Raw genomic sequence first — 20094 nt, 5'->3', positions numbered from 1 at the left:
TTTCAAAGCCTATGAGGCAGAGTACACCCCGGACCAGTCACCGATCAGAGAAGTTATTATAAAAAATTATAGAAATTCCTCACCCAGTTTAGTAATGCCTATCTCCTGCAGGTCCTCCCAGGTGATGTCCTTGACAATGGCAATGGAGTCATAGCCATTGTCAGACAATCTTTTCTGGTACTGAGGCAATCCAATCACACTCAGCCATTCCCCCAGGTCCGACTGAACACGACAACACAGACAAACTTTTACAATGGCTGCAAGAGAGCCAGCTGTTTACGTGATGTATATGGCAAATAAGAGGGAGGACTGATTTCTCACAGGAATGTAATCTGGGAGCCACTCAGGAATGCTCAGCTTGCTAATCTCCATCGATATCTTCTTCCTGTGGCCTGGTTTGGTCACTCCGATAGCTGTAAGATCCTGAAGAATATCCACACAAATAATGAGTGAATCATTAACATAACCAACAAATGAAAGAATCAACAACAAATCAATTAAATAACTGTACTTTAGCCAAGAGAAATCATTTTTTTCATCTGTAAAAAAAGAGTGCTTTAGTTACAGTCATGTCAAGTTTTCAATGGACTTCTTAAACTTTTTTTTAAACATACATATCAGCCTCAGAGGGTTTCAGGCTGAAATGGAACCAATTCATTTTCATATCACTTCACAAAACAGTCATCCCAAGGTTTTATGTAAAAAAAGAAGAAGCAAAAAACAAACACATCTTAAATGTACAAAGAACAAAGAAAAGTCTAACGGCATAGAGCTAAAAATGCTGAAAATTGTAACATAAATACACACCTCGGGGGTCATTCTGCTGATGGTGGGTACATCGTATCCTGCACTGATGAAGCTGGACGTGTACTGCTCGAGCTGGAACCCACACAGCCACTGGTAGATAGCTTCTGAATCCTAACGACAGAGAGGAGATTCATTCCCAAAACCTCTGTGTGTAGGAAACATTTACGCAAACTTGCACAACTCTAAAACTCAGCTCACCTTGCCTTCCAAAAGCTGTTCAGGCCTCACAAAGCCTTTCTGAGGAGTGCCGTTAACCTGTTGGCGGGAACCACCTAAAAAACACACACAATTAATCCTGTGGGATGTGTTTCGCGATGAGTGCGTGGAGGAAGACAGACACTGGAGGAAAAACAAGACGAACCCAAAAAGACAGCCATGTTTTCAAAGTAACAAGATTCTGCTTTGTGACAGCAAGAGATCAATCCGGTCTGCATTAGTTGAGTCATGTTAAATCGTTCTTTTCCAAGCAGCTGTGTAACTGAGTGGGGCTGTCACGTCTCTCCGGGTGAGTGAAGCTGTGCCATCTACCAGATCTCACACACCCCTCACTCATCTTATTTACAGTCATTATATACTCAGATCTCAGAGGAACGATACTTTGTTGCCAACTGCTCCAATTTCACTTCTCTTCTTGCCCAAGGCTGAGTCTTTTTCCCCCCCGCTCTTCTAGTCCTTTCTCACAACAACATTTGATCTTTTCAGTTCTCAATAACTTTTATTTAAGACCTCTTACAGACACACAGATACACCTTGTAACAGGGCAATAAGTAATATAAGACACTGCACTGTCAAGATGTTCCTGGGAGATGAGTTAACTTATTCAGCATGATAATCACCCATCAAAACAACGCAGTCGTGCTTCTTGCGACATGCTCTTTGTACAAGATGGAAAGAGATGAGGAATTTGTGTAATTGTACTGTGGAAAAGTACAACTACAATTCAAATACAGTCAGTTACATTTCTAGGTTAGTGATCACCCATCAAATCAAGAATGGTTTTAAAGGTGGAGGCAACTGACATTTTTTTCTCTCCTCAGCTTTTCTGACTGTTTTTCACTAGTTTTGCATTTGGATAGGAATAGAGGTTGTGCAGGTAGTCCAACTCAATACATGCTATTGCCAGAAGGTTTGCTGTCTCTCCCGGCATAGCCTCAAGAGCATGGAGGAGATTACAGCAGACGGGCAGTCACTGTAGGAGAGATAGACAGGGCTGTAGGTCCTTAACCCATAAGCAAGATTGGCATCTCCAGGCTTCCTGAAGGGCTTTCACGTGTTTTCCAGTCTTTGCACCCAACTATTTCCAACTGTTTGATTTTTTAAGCCACTTAAGTCTGACCACGACTCATTCAAGTACAGCATAAGAGGAACCTAACTCAATGATAAAATGTAAAACAGTTTTTCATCTTATTATTTATTTATCTTTTATCTGCACACAACAGACAACAAGCAAAGAAAGAAAGGTTGAAATATTGACAATAACTATCAGTCTGTGGCAAAAACACAATTTCTTTCCCATTTCTTTAGCTGAATCTATCAAAAATGTCGAAGATAACAAAGTTTGGCAGGCATAAAATTATATTTCTGCACCAATAAGGTGATTCCCAATGAAATATTAACCAAAAATTTGGAATGCAGTGGGTCCTTTAAAACAGGATCGAACCCTTTCTCCTCTGACAAAACGTCAAACATCATGTCAAATTATAACAACGGTCTTACCCCTGAGAAAAAATGAGAGCCGGAGAGCTCCTGATGTCTCACACTTCATCCTTCCCTCCACCTTTCCTTCGTGCAGGGCAGACATCAGCTCCTCTTCCCTGTCTTCTTTCCTCTTTCTCAGGCATTTAACAGCTGTGTTTTGCTCCTGATGCTCCCTGTCTCCTCCCTCTTCTCCTGCACTTTAACCCCCCTTCCGATTCACCCTGAGGTCAACAGGAATTCTCTGCTTCTTCGAGTGTTAACATTTGAAAAGCCTTATCTCAGCAGAATGAACTTAAGTTCTGAAAATACTGTAAACATGCAATCCTGCACCTGCCATTATACCTGACAGCAGAGCACATTTCTCCAGGCCTTTAGTGTTTCTTGTGAAGTAGTGATCTGGGCTTTTATGGCTTGTGTAGATGAAAGAAGATGCTGGTTTTATTGGCTTCAGTGGTGAAGTAAAGTATGGTAAGCATTTACTGTCCCCCTCCATCTCATTTCCTTTCAGACCATCAACAAAAACAGCAGAACAATGCTCTATGATCCCTGCACACAGCAGCCCCGTGGTTTCTAAAGATACAACCCTTTTATGGTTGAAAGATTCATAGGCCAGTATTAAGTAGATAAAGAAACAAAAAAACATTCTTCTGTAAAAGAAGAATCGGGTGGCTGTAGCTCAGGAGGTAGAGCCACCCCCGATCTACTGATCAGAAGGTTGGTGGTTCGATCCCTGGCTCCTCCAGTCTGCACGTCAAGTATCCTTGGGCAAGATACTAACCCCAGGTTGCTCTCTGATGCATCTATCGTGTGAATGTACCTAGAAAGCACTATGTATAGAGAAAGTGCTCGTGAGAATGGGTGTGATTGGGTGAATGTGGCATGTTGCATACAGCGCTTTGAGTACTCCGGGAGAGTAGAAAAGCGCTCTATAAGAATCAGTCCATTTACCATCTGCCATTTAAAAGGTCAGGTAAAACAACTGGACTGAAAAAGCAGCCAACCCGCAAAAGAAAAACTGAAAGACCTTCAGAAAGTCTGGGACCTTGGAAGAATCACAGCTAACAGAATTATTATTTTTGTCAAACAGAGTAAGAAGATGACAGATGTTTCATTCGGTGACTAACCTGTGGATCCATCAACCTGTTTGCTGTGGTCCACTCCTATAACGCGGTCCCTTGATTCGCCAGCAGAGGGAGCCAGCTGCACACACAAAACAAAGGCATACTCAACGATAGAGAAAAGTACTTTAGTGCATTACTGACATCCTCCACACTTTATTCATTTCTGTTACTATTAGTGAAAATGTCTGCTGTCGACATATGAAGCAGAGCATCTCCTTGTTTTTTAGTGTCCACCTTGGTTGTCTCTGTGCATATCTGACCTTGCCAGTGTCATTGTTGTGGCAGCAATGAATCCCATTCTGTTTGTGGCCGCTCTCTGAGCTCTGACCACTCCCTGCACTGCGGCTGCTACCAACACTGCCAGCGCTGCCGACACTGTTTCTGTCACCTGAGAAGAGCAAAGAAAGCAAAACAGAGAGAGATGACAGACTGACAGGAGACCTGTGGAGTGTCTGAGTTAGGAGACAATTGTAGCCGGCAGTTTCTAGGTTATATATTTAAATGTGCTGCCTACTGTACTAAAAATAAGTAAATAAATAAATACATAAAAACTATTAAGTCCTATTTATTACTGAAGGATTTATTGCCTCACCATACAGATTGAATCGATGCAAGGTGTTTGTTAGTAAGTTGTTTTATGCTAAGCAAGGCTAATCACGCTCTGCCACTAGCTCCATATTTAACAAAAAGATGCTAATATCAAGCTTCTTATGTATGTAAAGAATTTTCAACGTTTATGAAATTATTAAAACATTATGTTTTAGTGGAATCGACATTCTCTCTGTTCAGGAAATAACTGAATATATATTACATAGTAGAAGAAAAACATTAATATGTTTGCGGAGATTTTCAGAGAATAAGAGGAAGCTCCAACATGCTTAAAAGAAGAACTTAAAAAGAGACCTTCATGCTGCTCCCTCATAGTAATGTCCTGCTGCAAGAGAACTGGTTATGGTTGCTGGATTGTTAGATGTGTATAAAGCAGAGGGGTGGGATTTGAAGGGTTAGCATGGTAAGGTCAAAACTCTGGTATATAAAAGGATAAAACAGGAATAAGCTTCTTTAAAAAGACCCAGTTTATCAAAAATGTGGTGACTTGACTGGTCTACAGGTTCACCGGCGATTGGGGTTTCGGTGGGTGGGGTATTAGGGGTTTAGGACCACACACTCTTACCAGTGGGAGAGCTCCTGAGGACCCAGATTTCCTGAGTGGGGCTAGCAGAACTAGCTGGGGTTGAGAGCTGACTGCCCAATGGAGCACCTAATAAACACACACACTTTAGACAAACGTTCACGGTACACTCTGCCTACTGCAGAACCGCAGCTGGGACTGGATCTATCAAGCTGACACAGCATCAGGGAAAGTTTTTTCATCAAGAAAAAACTGGGATTGGGGTGCTGTTTGGGAGCATATGGACAGAAACATTCCTGTCCAACAATCCTTGCCTTGCCTGGGATAACGTGAATCCACCGCAGGTGGTAAAACAGGGAAAAGGTTGGTGAGTGCATCTGTGTGTGTACCTGCAGGGTCATAGCCAAGGATGTATAAGTCATCAGTCTGAGGGGCAGGGCCGTGACTCGAAGGAGGAGCTCCGGACACAAAGTGTTGTCGTTTGCAAGGCATTGAAGCTTGGCGGAAGAGCGTGCCTCCTACGGCCAGGGAGACAGGTTTGGTTTGAGGTGGACATGCATGAGTGAGGGAAAGCAGATAATGCACATGCGTGTTCGGTGGCAGTTTGAAATGCATGCACAGGCATTGAAAGCTCTTTAACCATGCAATGAAGAGCTATGAATATCATCAACTTTAACATTTGTCTCCGTCATGTATTCTTTTTCATTGAGTGGATGGAACAACAGCTAAAAACAGACAGACTGACTGTAAATCCCCTCTACAGTTACATAACAGGCTGCTGAATGGAAGTTTAAGATCACCAAAGACACTGAGAAGGCTTACTGTTCCTTAGTGTGGTATTGGTCTCTGTTTGCTGACATCACTGACATTATCACAGAGCTCAGACACACTATTGCACATGTGCACACAACCTGCTGAGTTTGCCTCATAAGCAAAGAGCCCATCACCAACTTTGAGGCGAACTCTCTTCTTTCGTCTCTTTCCTCAAGCATGAGCAGTCTCACACACACACGCCCACACACAGAATACCCCGATGTAGGCTGTGAAGGCTTTAACACTGAGCTGACACTTTGCAATCTGGCCATAGTAATCCTATTAATGTGTTTCTCTGTGAGACTGTCGTGTGTGTGTGTGTGTGCGTAAGTGTGTAGACTGGCTTGTTGAAGACACAGAAGTGTGCACTCATGTCTGGAGCTGTTTTTGGAGCCCTGACTGTGCTGGTCTCTCTGTGCTAGAAAGTCAGGGGTTTTACAGCTGCAAACAAGTGAGGAGCTCATATTCACAGGGATTAAATTTGTTGATTTACAAGCATGCTGAATTCTCCAGCGGCCATGTCTGCAAACATGATAGATCCTGCTCGTGTACAAGTGTGGAGATATTTTGGTAGCCCAGATATATAAGAGTCGTCATGGGTCAAATTAGGTGTTATCAACACCAAAATACAGTTGTCTGAATTCATGTCCACTATAAATGTGTTTGCCCAGGCTGGTGGTACTTCAGGACTACAAAAATAAACAAGTAAACAAATAAATAAATATGAAACTTGACAGATATTTTCATGTCTCAGATAATTATATGAATATGAGATCTGGCACGTCCTCTTATTTCTCAGCAGTATTTCTGAGCCCTTTTAGTATGTTTTAGTTCACTGGGGTTTGTTTGTTTGTTTGTTTGTTTGTTTGTTTGTTTAACATTTTGTAAAACTATTGGGAATTTCTATTGAAATGACACAAATTAAATGAAAAAGTTAGGCTTGGTATTTCATGTGAAATTGTACAGTGCACATGTACACTGTTCAAAAAAATTAAAGGAATACTCTGAAAACACATCAGCTCTCAACAGTGAAAGAAAATCATGCTGTATGTCTACACTGATATGAAATGGGTAATGTGTTAGCAATTAAGGGATGGCACATAGTTTGATGGAAATGTTCTTGTTAAAAGGGAGGTTTTCCTGTCCACTGTCGCCAAACAGGCGCTGTATAAATAAAACTAAATTGAACTGAATTGAAATTGAATTCAAATGAAAATGATTATCCAGATGTTGTTAAGCATCCATTTAAGCACATAGGATAGCTTAGTGTTCTAGAGGATCTCCTCCCAGATGTGGACCAAAGCATCACTGAGCTCCTGGACCATCTGAGGTGCAACCTGGCGGCGTTGGATGGATTGAAAATAATATCCCAGCAAAGAGACACAGCAAACCTTGTGGCAATGGCATGTATTGAGTTGGACTGGACTGGATACAGGTTGCCATGTACACAAAATTCAAAGTATGCCACTGTAAACTGAAGATGCAAACCAAGGTGCCGTCCTCTCTGTTCACCGTCTTGCTAACTGGATAACTCTACAACTACTGAGAGGAGCACAACTATAATACTTGCATAAATATTCTGGAGTGTATTAATGTTAATTATTAATAAGCTAACTGATGTTTATGCAGGTGTGAATAAGCTATTTATTTACCTGCTCTTTTGCTGAGGACCTCCACCACTGAAGGGGGGAAAAAGCCCACCCGGTCTGTCCCCCGCTGGGTGTCATGGATGTGACCTTTCCACCGGCCGTCTGAGTGCTGCTCCAGGACCTGTCAGCAAGAAGCCATGAGAACACTTCATTACAAATGGCATTAGTCTTGGTATACTTCACAGTCCCAGCAATTGATACAGTTATAAGAACACTATGGGCGTTGATTAAAACAAAAAAATGCTATGTGTTAGCAAAAATACAATAGCTTTAAGCATGCATGTTGTTTGCGACACCCACAGGCATGCACTTAAGTCCATAATGAGTGGGCCAGTAGGCTGGAAATACACTATCTATTCATTGTGAGTATTAGCAAAGCGCCTCGAGAGAAGAAAAACAAACACCTCTGCTTTCTGGCAGAGTAAGAGACAACAGCATACAAGTTCAAACACAACTCTCAGATGTCACTATGACTCACATAAATATATCAAAATACACAGCAGAGAGCACATAAAGACATTAACACACGAATTAGAGCAAACTGTGATAATGATGCTGATAATGAGAGACACAGCAGCAGCAAGTTTGTGCCTGTTCCTCTGCTGTGGTCTCCTGCTTTGGAGTACATGAAATTACCCTGAAACATACCACACAAATCCTAACAACAAGGCTTCACTATAACTTCACCTAACAAATTCATCTCATTTTCTCATCTCAATCAAGCCGATTCCGATGTTTGTGTTGACTCTTCTTTGTAAGAATTATATATGTCAGCATATACAAACAAAAAAACACTTTTCTTGAAATTTTTAGAATAAAATAAATGATTAAACTTCTCTTCTTTAAACAATTTGCAAAATCTTACCAAACAAAAACTGCTGCTACTGATTGATAAAAACAAATGTCGGTTACATTTTTGTTCAGTAGGTTTTTAAATTCATTAAATAAGGAAATCTTCTCCTTTCATAATTTTCTCAGGCAATGAATAATAATGACTGTTTTAAATGTGATATTAGGGATTTTCAAATTAATTTCATTTAATTACATTTTTCTATAAACAAGGACAATGAAAATAATGAACAAAAACAATATGACAACCATAAAACAACATTTTGAGACTTTTACACACAAAACAGTACCATGATCAGATCTCCCGCCCGCAGGTTAAGTGCAGTGGGATCATGGAGATTCCAGTAGTCCTTCACTGCTCTAACTTGAAGGGAGCTTGATGCTTCTGCAAAAAAAAAAAGAAAGAAAGAAAGAAAAAGACACCTGATCACATTTCTAAACCAGAGAAGCCAAATTACCCAAATGTATCAGTGCAACATCAAGACACCATTTCATGAGCTACCGACCTCTCAGCAGCTGTTTGATTTCCCTGCTGGCTGTGGAAGTGGTGAACTGATTGACAATGTCCAAAGCCGTCTGGTTGTAGGTGTTGCGCATGTTCACGTTGATGCCCGCCTAGACACACACACACATACAGATCGTAAAACGGCTACGTGGGAGTCGGACTTTTAAAAACAAACCCTCCCTTAAATTCCAATCTGCTTTATTAAAGAATAATACTGAGCAGGTGAAAACATAGTGTGATGTTTCTGTGAAGAGTCTTTATGTTGACACTTGTTGTAAAAAAAACAGCCTTCCACATGACTCATAAGACTAACAGATACAATGTTTCTCTTCTTTCCTTACGTCAAGGAGCAGCCGTACTACATCCGTTTTGCCATAGAGGGCAGCCTCGTGCAAAGACGTCCCCGCTTTGGTGGCTCTGTTAATGTCAATGCCAGCTTTGAGGAGCAACCTAGGAAGTCCAATCAGAAACACCGTGTTAGTGTGCAGGTGAATCTGTCACAGACATCTGCAGCAATTTATGAAGTCATATAGTCACAGTCAGCAATTGCAAATTTAATTGGGTTGACGTCTGGACTTTAACTGGGTCATGGCAAAACCTCGATTCTTTTTTGTTTCTGTTTTTGTTTTCAGCTGTTCTGTGTGCTTAGGCCACACATTTTACTCCACCTACAGCATCTCAATTGGTTTGAGGTCTGAACTTTGACTCTAGAAAAATTTGGTATACAGAGGGCATGGGTTGGCATGACAACCCTTCCATACGAGTCCTTCTTGTTCAGTTTAACTGTACTATCATGAACTTTAATATTTAGCATGCTAACTGAGGCCGGTAGTGTCTAAGAGTACATCTTTTGCAGTTTCTCTGACCATTAGGGAACCTTAGGGTAAATTTGCTCCCACTCCTGGGAAGACTGTGGTATTTTTGTTTTGGTGACACCTCCTGATGATCAATTAAACAAGTGCATTTGAGTAGCAGCACCTGGCTGCTACTTATTCTCTTATCCTCACCATTACTGCTTAGCTTTTTGCAAGACTGAACACAGTCCTTTAAACTAAAAAAAGTTGCAACTTATGAGCAAAAAATGTTTGTAATTATTCTATCAAAAGTAGCCATTTATGGAATATGGAATAAAGGTGCAGTAACAAAATTATTTTATTTTTGATCTTTTTTTTTCATCACATACTTTAAGAACATTCATGAAATGTTTTAATGAATAGAACCTTAAATAATTATCTAACAGCTTATTAAAAATAATTTAAAACATTTCCTTGTGAGTGTAGAGTTTTTAAACCAAATGCTGCAGATAGTACTGACAGGAGAAATACCAAGTTGTAATTTGTGAGGATAAAAGGTTCCTATTGTAATCTTCTTGCACCACTTTTAACCTTGATGGTATGAAATCTTGAGAGGGCTGAATGTCTGAAAACTTTCACAGAGTTTAGACTTTTCTGTCCTCCATAGAAATGTTATTCTCAGATACTCCATTCAATTTACACTGTACATGTTCACCAAGTACAGAATGTGCCAGAGCAAAGATTCTGAACATGAGGTGTCATGATCAGAAATGATCTCTGAATGAATTGCTAAAGCGTAGTTTCTAACACAGGCAGATGTATATGGTACTAAAACAACAGAAAGTTCCCATCTTTCCAGGCACAAAGTCATATCCTGTTTGCATAAAGCTCCTCCAGTTATTGCAAAAAGGGAGAAGTTACAAATACATTTGCAGCTTAGGTATGGCAGTCTTTGAAGTGCCATAAATCCCTTAGTATCATATTCCAAATTCTGCTGTGTAAATTCTGAATAAACTTATGTGGTTGTCAGTGAAGTGTAGGAGTGTGTGTGTGTGTTATTTTTCAGTTCATGTTTGTGTTGAGCATAGGCTTCTCTGCTACCAAGGATATCGCAGTATGACATTTTTGTATCATGCACAAACTTCCACCAGTATTATCACGGGCGGTATGATGTTGTACGGACTTATTACTAAGTATTCACTTTCAACTCCAGGAGAGGGGGAGATGGATGGTGTTGCATGAGATATTTAATAATTTAGACGGGATGGGAATAGTTGGCAGCATGTCTAAAACAGCGGGATGGGATTACATGGCAAAGACATTTTTAGGCTGAAACAGGCTGAAAGTACAAAGTCGATTGGGATTAAACCTCATAGTACAATGTTTTCTTTTTGGTGCTGGACAGATTGTTACAAAGTTACAGAATTAATTCAAATGGTAACAGTTCTTGTTCAGTCTTGACACATGCTCAAACATCCACGTAAAGAAATCCCAGAAAGTTGATTCTGTTCATTTGGACATAGCGCTTTCAGTGGGAGAAGCGTTTTGTCACTCATCTGAGCTAGCACCATTGCTTAACAATGGGCCGTGAGGTCAGTTTCATGATTGTTAATATCCAAAATGTCATGACCACTGATCACTGGCTATGAGTACCATTCACAGAGAGGATATGACTGCAATAACAGCATTTTAAGCGATAAGAGGGTTGCTTCCCTACCCTTCAGGTCAGAGAATGTCACTCCACTGGGAGACTTTACCGCTCACGTGGAGGCCAGTGAAATCTGGAGGGGCGTGACTGGCAGGACTGGTCAGTCTAATCTGAACTCAAGTGGTGTTCTGTTATTGGACTTCTGTGTTAAGTTTACCCATTACAGTTTGCCTACAATAAACACCATGTTAAAGCAGCAGCATTTATAAGGTGAAGGTCATTTTGCATCCTTTTTTTAAAATGATGCCAGCAGCAGCAGAATTATAGTACAATAGTAGTGACAGTAGTTTTATTATTTCCTTTAGGGGACCTCCCCAAGGGATTAATAAAGTTCTATTCTTTTGCACAGCATAAGTGCAAAAGTAGTTTAGGTAGTTTTTTTCTTTTGATTATCCAAAGTGAGGTCTTGGGGCAGTAGCAGAAGCGGGGGAAGACTTCCCTCAACCCAGCCAGCTCCTCCAGTTTATCTGGGGAAATGTCGGTGCATTCTCAAGCCAGCTGAGAGATATAATCTCTCCAGCGTGTGCTAGGTCTGCCCCGCGTCCTCCTTCCAGTAGGACAATCCTGGCTGGAACACCTTACCCAGGAGGCAAACAGCTGGCTCCTTCAACGTGGAGGAGTAGCAGGTCTACTCTGAGCCCTTCCTGAATGACTGATTGGCTCACCCTGTGTTGAGGAAGAGTCCATCCACCCTTCGGAAAAAGTATTTCTGCCACTTGTATCTGCAGTCTTATTCTTGGCCTTTTAAAGAACTAACAATAATAGAGTTAACAAAAAAAAGAGACAGAGATCAACACTTTTATGGCCTTTCTCTACAACGATGCTCCAGCAGAAAACTGCTCCATCAGAATTGGGCATCAATTAAAATGTGAAACAATTAGATTAAATGACTAGTGTGCCTGGTACTGACTAGTGACAATATTGACAATTAGTCATCTAGTCGCCTAATAAAATATTTTCTACTTGGGCTCAAGCTTTTAAACCAGCTGTGTAGCTGCATCGGTAATTCCCATCCCCTGTTTGCACTTCCTGTCATGTGGAGTGCAGCTAGCAATTGTTCTAGTGACATTCGTTGGAATGATTCAGGGCGCGAATCTCCTGTAGCGTACTTAATGGTGTGTTTTTGCCTGCAGTGGGCCTGCTTTCTATTTCCCATGACTGTAAATACTAGTTCTTTAACTAGTGGGCATAAGTATCAGTTCAACAACAACTTCGTAGCTAAACTATTCGTGCATACTATACGTATTTTATATTCCTTTGAAAATTAAGAGTTCATTTTTTCAATTTTAAGGGCTGAACTACAACAGTGTGCAAATGCTGGCTGTGAACGCAGATGCTCAGACTGTCAATCAAAGGAAAAGCAATGCCTGGATATTGAATCCAGAATCCACTGTGTTACATGATACTGTATCATAATGTTTAACATTTAATGCCACTCTGAGCTGCTGTTTACTTGATGATGTCTTTGTGTCCATTTCTGGCTGCTAGGTGGAGTGGGGTGGTGGAGGGAGAGTCCAGGCTGCCGTTTCCTCGTTCTCCTTCTAACAGGGCTGCAACCATATTACTGCTCAGCAGTAACTGAGTCACCTAACAAAAAAATTGAGATGAAATGGCAGAATCAGGACAGGAATTACAGCCTTAGTAATAAACACACACACACACATATATACATATATATATATATATATATGTATATATGCTAAAAATATATATTGACGTATTAGAGTGTAAATGGCGACTTATATATAGGGTTAAACGAGCACAGAGGCTTATCCACTACTCAGCAGTCGTCTAAAGATACCACAGCCTCTGCATACACCCACAAATACTGTGTGACAAAAAACAGCCCAAAGCTTACGATTTTCTTTCATAGCCAAACTGCAAACTCAGAGCAGACGAGCGAACGTTTAACAAGCATGGGAAGTGTGCGTCTGTCTAATTCTTAATAACAGAGCCAGCTATACATCTCACAGCTGGGCTTATCCGCTGATGTGGCAGAGGCACAGGAATATGCAATCTCTTCACAAAGTCTAAAAGGAGCTACTGAAGCCTCTTCTGCTTTCACAGAAAGGAGCTCGATTTAGCTCAGCCTTGTTGTCTCAGCAAAGGTTTGTGTTTGCCTTAGGCCATTCACATTAAAATAAAAAAAAAAGCATGAAAAACACGTGTTCTCATATGCAAACAACTGGATTGCACATATGAAGAAAACCTATATACATCTCACTCAAGGGCTAACTTTAGTACTCTTTTTGTTTAAAAAATAACCCCGGGGTTCCTATGACCTTTGTAAAACATCAATAAATAAACTGTTTCCATCAAGTTTCTTCCACTTATCCAATTCAGGGTTGCAGAGGGGGTGGGGCCTATACTAGGCGTCATAATGTGAGAGGCGGGGTACAACTCGAGCACCTTCTAGTCTGTCACTATAACACAGAGACCACCATTCAGCTGATTCATTCGAAACCAGGACCTTCTTGCTGTGAGGCGACACTGCTGACCATCGCACCACTGTTCCACCCTCATTCAGTTAGATTAAACTCAATTAAAAGGTCAACATTAAAAGAAATTACATATATTATTTGGACTATGGTGGTACACGACATTAAAGTGAAACTAACTGAACTGGAACTAAACAGACTCTTGGAGCTGAAGGCTGTTCATGGTTATTGAACATTACTCCCGCTGCCTCTCTCGTTGTCTCTCCTATTTGTACTTTCATTTTTTTTCTTTACATCAGTTAACAGGTAGTGTAACGTAAGTGCATGGGCCTCTACTGTGAAGTTGCTAATGGAGCAGTCATAGACTGCATTTGAAAGATGGGCTTAACTTATGGCTCAGAAAACTGGGGCATTTTAAACTTCAGTTCCTTCTAACAGCCACTAAGCGTCATCTGTAGGTTTCATGAATAACTTCAGGTGTATGGAGCTCCTCACCACCTTCGATCTTTCGAATGAGTTTAAGGTCTCGAGGTCTTACTAAATGAAACATGTCCACATTATGGTCCACATTAGAGCGCAGAGAAGTGCACAAAAAGCATAGACATGTCTACTTTGTAAATAATAGTTCAATACCATATAAACAGGCAACAGACCTTGATTTTAAAGTCAGATCTACCGGCACTGTGGTTTTAATGAGCTAGCGTGCTGGGGAGAAAGCGATCGGTGAAGTCACAGTGTCTACATCCATCTGTCACCTGAGCAAGTGACATTACTGTAATAACTATGGATATAGAAAATGACTCACATTATATAGAAAATAACCCACATTATAACCCACATCATGGGGCGATCGTGGCTCAAGAGTTGGGAGTTCGCCTTGTAATCGGAAGGTTGCCGATTCGAGCTCCGGCTTGGACAGTCTCTGTCTTTGAGACACTTCACCCGTTGCCTACTGGTGGTGGTCAGAGGGCCCGGTGGCGCCAGTGTCCGGCAGCCTCGCCTCTGTCAGTGCGCCCCAGGGTGGCTGTGGCTACAATGTAGCTGCCATCACCAGTGTGTGAATGACTGGATGTGTAAAGCGCTTTCAGGTCCTTAGGGACTAGTAAAGCGCTATACATTGATTTTTCTTTTTTTTTTTTGCCAGCTGTAAAAACGACTGAACATTTAACAACTACAGTATTTCTCTTAAAATACGTTCATTTTCAAACTTTGAGACATTTTCAGGCTTTTTTTTGACCTGCAGCAACCCTGTGCTCAGTACATATCATGATCTCAGAAATTATTTTATTACTTAAAATAAAGTAATGGATAATTTTCATTTTGAGCAGATGTGTGAACTTTTCATGTGATGTCATAATCAGTTTTAATCCAGGGAATATTTTGGTTTATAAGCAAATACCTGCAGAAAAAACAACGTCATTCTTATTTTGGAAAAGAAGACATTAAAGATATGGAACTTCCACAAAAATCTTTTCATACCTTCAGTCTGCCAAACTCACAGGCCAAATCTAGTGGTGTCTTCTTAGCCTTGTTCATGAAGCAGGGATTAGACTGATGCTGCAGCAACATCTCAGACTGAGAGCCAAGAAGAGGGAGAGAATGTAAAATTAGTGCAATCAACTAATATATTACGCACTCGTGGTCCAACTCGTGGCTCAAGAGTTGGGTGTTCGCCTTGTAATCGGAAGGTTGCCGGTTTGAGCCCCGGCTCGGACAGTCTCGGTTGTTGTGTCCTTGGGCAAGACACTTCACCTACTGGTGTTGGCCAGAGGGGCCGATGGCGCGATCTGGCAGCCTGGCTTCTGTCAGTCTGCCCCAGGGCAGCTGTGGCTACAACTGTAGCTGCCTCCACCAGTGTATGAATGTGAGAGTGAATGAATAGTGGGATTGTAAAGCGCTTTGAGGGTCCCGAAAAGCGCTATATAAATGCAGTCCATTATTATTTTTACTTGCTTTCACATGTCAGTCTTCCCAACATGCTCATTAATGTGTGTGTGTGTTTGTCTGAACGAACATAAAACAGGTCGGGTGCAGCCTCTGTGTTCTAAAGAGGTCAGGCATGGGTAGGGGTTGTATGACGTAACAAGTTCTGTATGTGCACGGTATACGCAACTGTCATTTCAAACATTCCAGCAAGCACGTAGAAAGGAATATTCGTCGTTACTGCCTGTAGACTCTTTAATGGTATGCATTAATGGTATTACTGCTATTGTTGCTGGACAATACCAGCTGAGGCACAAAGGGGATCGATTTCAGTGAAATGGGAGGACAGGTAAAACCTTGGAACTTTGCCTTTAGCCTCTGGTGTTTGTCTGCTTACTCACCACCTCATAGTGTCCGTACTGTGCAGAGAGATGCAACGGTATCTGTCCATCATTGGAAGGGGAGTTGACTGCAGCGCCGGCTCTCAGCAACAATAGAACAGAGTCAGCTTTACCCTGCCACGCTGCGTAGTGGAGGGGACGCATGCCTAAACGTGGAAATGAGAAAGGTAAGAAGAGGTTAGGAGACAAGAATAAAAAAGCAATCATTTTAAAAAGTCATGTTATTAGATACAGGGACTGCTACTTAGGCATGACCTCTTAAAATGAAAAATTATATTATTTCATAATAACTATCAGTAATACACATATACTAAGGCTGTCACTGTTGTTTTTGTAGGCTCGCGCACCACCTCCCTCCACTTGAATTATCATCCAGATCATTATGCAATCATATCTTTTGACAAACTAAGGCATACATTTAATTGGAATATGCTTTTTATTGTAACTGTTCCTCACAAACACTTATTGAAATAATAATGATGATAAGAAAGTGGATTTACATTCTGTTTACTGGAGGAGTCCACATTAGAAGTTAAACACATGGAAAGAAGATCTGAAAACTGAATTCTCAGCTAAAGGTTGGAAATTAGTCAGTGCTGCAGTTCATACTCAGATGTGGTTAATGTGTTAAAGTTAACTTCTAATGACAATATAACAGTAGAAAGTGTACAGAGGCTGGAGCAACAGTTTTTGTTTCACAGAAAGACTAAAGCTTTTTCACATTTGAGAAGATATTTTCATGTCCCATAAGATCCAGCACTATCTGTAATTGATTTACAACTAGAAGGACACGATTATGATATAAATAAACAAATATGCTGGTCTGACAAATGAGGTAAAACCTTCCACTAAGATCAAATATTAGAGGAGAAAGCTTTGAAGGGGCCTGATGATTTGGTAGTATTATGCCATGTTGAATAAGGAGAGCAGTTTTATTGTTTGTTTGTCTTTCACTTCCTGTTGTTTTCTGGTTAGGTGAATTTGTTTGATTTTGTTTGTTTGTCTGATTAGGATATAGAGCTATTCTGTTTCCATGCACTGGCTGTCAGTAATGCTTAAAAAAAATTCAGCAAATTCTATGTCCATAGGGAGCCCAAAGGAGGGTTGACGCCCCCTGCTGAGGCCAGTGGATACAACAAAACTGAAAAGCTGGCAGGACATGCTTCAAGAGCTCTACACACCTCTGGTTTCAGGAGCCAAGCTGCCAAACTCAACTGTATGTGTTCCACTTGGAGTCTGAGGATATCTACATTAGCACTGCAGCCACTTCAAAGTGAATCATATTTATTCATATGGGTCAAATTTATTTTCAGCTGAGAGTGTCAGAAAACTTGTGAAGAGGTTTCATGCTCAATTTAACCTCAACTGACTTCTCCATCATGAACATTTGGGATGTTTTTCCCCCTAAATTGTGGGTTTGCGTGGTGACACTGGGTTAACCGGCAAAGCTGTTCTGCCATCATGATACCGTTTATGTCCTTGATATCCACCGTGGCCTGGGCCTCCAGCAGCAGAGACAGCAGCTCGATGGTCCCCGTTAGAGCTGCATGATGCAGGGCCGAGAAGCTGCGAGAGGAGACAAAGGAAAAACATGGAGACAAGACAGATCAAGAGTAGGGACAGGTGAGGGCATGAGAGAGTTAGAAATCATCCTGTTGCCTTTACAGCAAAAAACAGTAAACTGATGTGTACGTGTGTGGTCACATCAAACCTGATCTAATTCTGATAAAGTAGGTGTGACGGTTTATGTGTGTGTATAATTTGAAAATGTGTGAGTGTGTTTGTTCATCACAGCTTCAGAGATAAAATCTAAGTGTTTGTCTCTGGGTGTCTGTCAGGTCACGATATAGATGACTAAGGGAGAAATTAAAGACATAAATTCTTTGGTGATGAGTTTTGCTTTTTCTGGGGGGACAGAAACACAGTGAACACTCCACAGTTGAAGCTGTGACACACTCGTCTAACATGGGGATTAAATATCTGCTTCATTCATGCTTTCAGGTGATTTGTCACAGCCTGATGCAGTCATTGCGAAACAAAACTTACGTAGTCACAACAGATAGTTTTTTACCGATACCTCACATTAAGCAACAGGTTCATGCAGATCTGACACACAGCTTCCTGGCACACAAAGTGAATAAATCCCCACAGACTTTCATGTCAAAAGGTTGAACTTTACATCATTAAAAGGCAGAAAATGTCCAGGTTTCAAAACGTTCAGTTCAGAACAAATAGATGACCTATGTCCCATCTTCTATCCAAGATGTGTATTTAGAAACATCGATATAAACTATTATTATAAACTATAATATATACATTCCTTTGATCCAGAGTTATTAGGTACAGTTAGCTTTAAAGAGGCCAGGTACACCAAAAAAAGAAAACAAGACGAAACTTGAGTTGTAAGGTCTTTCAGAGTTTAGACCAGACCCGAAGCTCCGACTGTATCTGCAGACTGCGAGATGGCGTATCTTATCACTCACATTATTCAGATGTCTCCTCAGCACACATATACCACCATTTATTCTTTCACATTCCCGTCTACTCATCTTGAGTCATCAGTTACGGTGACTTTCTACAAACACGTCTGAAAATGTCCTCCTGGGATAATTTTGACTTGGTGACAGCAGACGATTTGTTCACCTTCTGCACTCGTCTTGTCGCAGTCGTGCATGTTTGATTTCAGCACCCCTATTGTATGTCGCCTCCCACACACTGCACTGACCTTGCATGTAGACACACGCAGCGGGTCTAAGTCAACACAGAATCACATCACACGTAGACTGAGACTCAAACTGCAGTCTGGAAAGAGAGATTCTTTGCGTGTTTTAAGGCCTACTGAAATAAAACTGCAAAAGTACATCTGAAGGGAAAAACAGTAAACATCTTACATAAAATGTGCATTCTTGAAGCATATCTACACAGGATGAACAGAAGAGCCAAACTGAATCAAAAGCAGTTACTTTATACCAAAAAATCTAAATAATAAAAGAGTACAATGCTGACTCACAGCTGCCCTAATGGGAGCAGTTTATTTGTCTGCAAATGTATTCAAACAAGACTAAAACATATGTAACCAACCAACACTGGCTGATCACAGAAGTATAACCAGGCAACACGTGGACACAGTGGAGCACGGACATCATTTCATATTTTCATATTCTTTTTGCTTAAAGATGACATAGAAATAGGCCTTAAAAATATCTACACAGTGCAGTCAGGACAGTGGTGCAACAATGGCACTGCGTCTTCCAGCTCAATGAAAGCCAATTCTGAATGCTACATCATAAGAAGTTAGGACAATGGTGCCAACATTAGCCTATCTATACTATTTGGAACACGGCTCATCAGCTAGCAAAGATGCTTTATTTCTCTGCCTTCATAACTTCCTGCTGCCTCAGCCACACTAAAGGAAAAAAAGCTGGTAACCATCATGGGGCCATGAAAAGTGATTGCATTTAAGTTTGGCTGTCTGGGATCACCTGTAACTAGTTACAACGATTAACTGGTCACCCAGAGAGCATGCAGCACCCTCAACCCCTGGGACAGCAGTTTAGGTCACAAGGTGACTGCAAAGGTAACCTGTCTCCAAACTATCTGGGTTGGACAGCTTGCCAACACACTGCGATCAGTCACTGTGCCAAGGAGCAACTCGTCTGCTCCATCATTTATTTCTCCAAGTCGAGACACAATGAGTTACTAATGTTTGTGGCATTCAATTTTGTATAAATTACACTAAGTTTAACACAGAAAAGCACTCAGAAAACCTTATTGTGCATCTCATATGTGAGTAGATGCCGCTAAGTGTTTGTTAAAGTTCAAGGGGAGATCAAATGTATCAAAACAAATGCATAATCCGCTGGATGGCTCAAATCTGTGAGTGCATTGCCAAAAGTTTTGGTTCTGTCTCTTACTCTTTACTCAACTCTCAATTCTCACTCAGAGTGTTTTGAGCCAAACTCCACATATTCCTTCTCTGCAATAATACTTAAAATGAAGATAAGATAAGATTTTTCATTGAAACAGAGCAGAACTGAGCTAAACAGAGCAAGTTGAAGAAGAGAGGAGGCAAATCCCAAAACACACACACACAATGATATAGTACACCTTGTTTTCCTTTCTTTTCCAGTGTTTTAGGCTTTTAGTTTCATTTATACACAGAGATCAGCACACAATGAAAGCAGCTTTGCGTGTCTTTTCTCAGCAGTGCACACACACAAAGCAACATTCACATTTCTTTCCCTTCCCTTCCTCAA

General features: G+C 40.9%; 1 protein-coding gene across 4 annotated transcripts in view; it reads right to left on the bottom strand.

Moving 5' to 3' along the window:
* Nucleotides 1–20094, bottom strand: part of LOC102294150 (caskin-2) — a 51329-nt gene that overhangs the window by 7825 nt on the left and 23410 nt on the right. For 2 of the 4 annotated variants that reach the window (XM_005946886.3, XM_042213948.1), the window contains 16 exons: nucleotides 17307–17404; nucleotides 15839–15984; nucleotides 14994–15089; nucleotides 12530–12663; nucleotides 8916–9024; nucleotides 8576–8684; nucleotides 8360–8454; nucleotides 7224–7341; nucleotides 5148–5276; nucleotides 4801–4887; nucleotides 3887–4014; nucleotides 3630–3705; nucleotides 1006–1079; nucleotides 808–918; nucleotides 322–423; nucleotides 84–222 (listed from right to left, as the gene is read on the bottom strand). In XM_005946886.3, the coding sequence (XP_005946948.1) occupies nucleotides 84–222; nucleotides 322–423; nucleotides 808–918; nucleotides 1006–1079; nucleotides 3630–3705; nucleotides 3887–4014; nucleotides 4801–4887; nucleotides 5148–5276; nucleotides 7224–7341; nucleotides 8360–8454; nucleotides 8576–8684; nucleotides 8916–9024; nucleotides 12530–12663; nucleotides 14994–15089; nucleotides 15839–15984; nucleotides 17307–17404 (1751 nt within the window). The remainder of the gene's footprint in view (nucleotides 1–83; nucleotides 223–321; nucleotides 424–807; nucleotides 919–1005; nucleotides 1080–3629; nucleotides 3706–3886; nucleotides 4015–4800; nucleotides 4888–5147; nucleotides 5277–7223; nucleotides 7342–8359; nucleotides 8455–8575; nucleotides 8685–8915; nucleotides 9025–12529; nucleotides 12664–14993; nucleotides 15090–15838; nucleotides 15985–17306; nucleotides 17405–20094) is intronic. The other 2 variants (XM_005946887.3, XM_005946888.3) reach the window with 2 other exon arrangements.

This window comes from Haplochromis burtoni, unplaced genomic scaffold, assembly GCF_018398535.1.
Source record: "Haplochromis burtoni strain Fernald_Lab_line unplaced genomic scaffold, NCSU_Asbu1 Contig_500, whole genome shotgun sequence".
Taxonomy (NCBI): domain Eukaryota; kingdom Metazoa; phylum Chordata; class Actinopteri; order Cichliformes; family Cichlidae; genus Haplochromis; species Haplochromis burtoni.
This window is presented reverse-complemented; position numbering and strand designations above follow the sequence as displayed.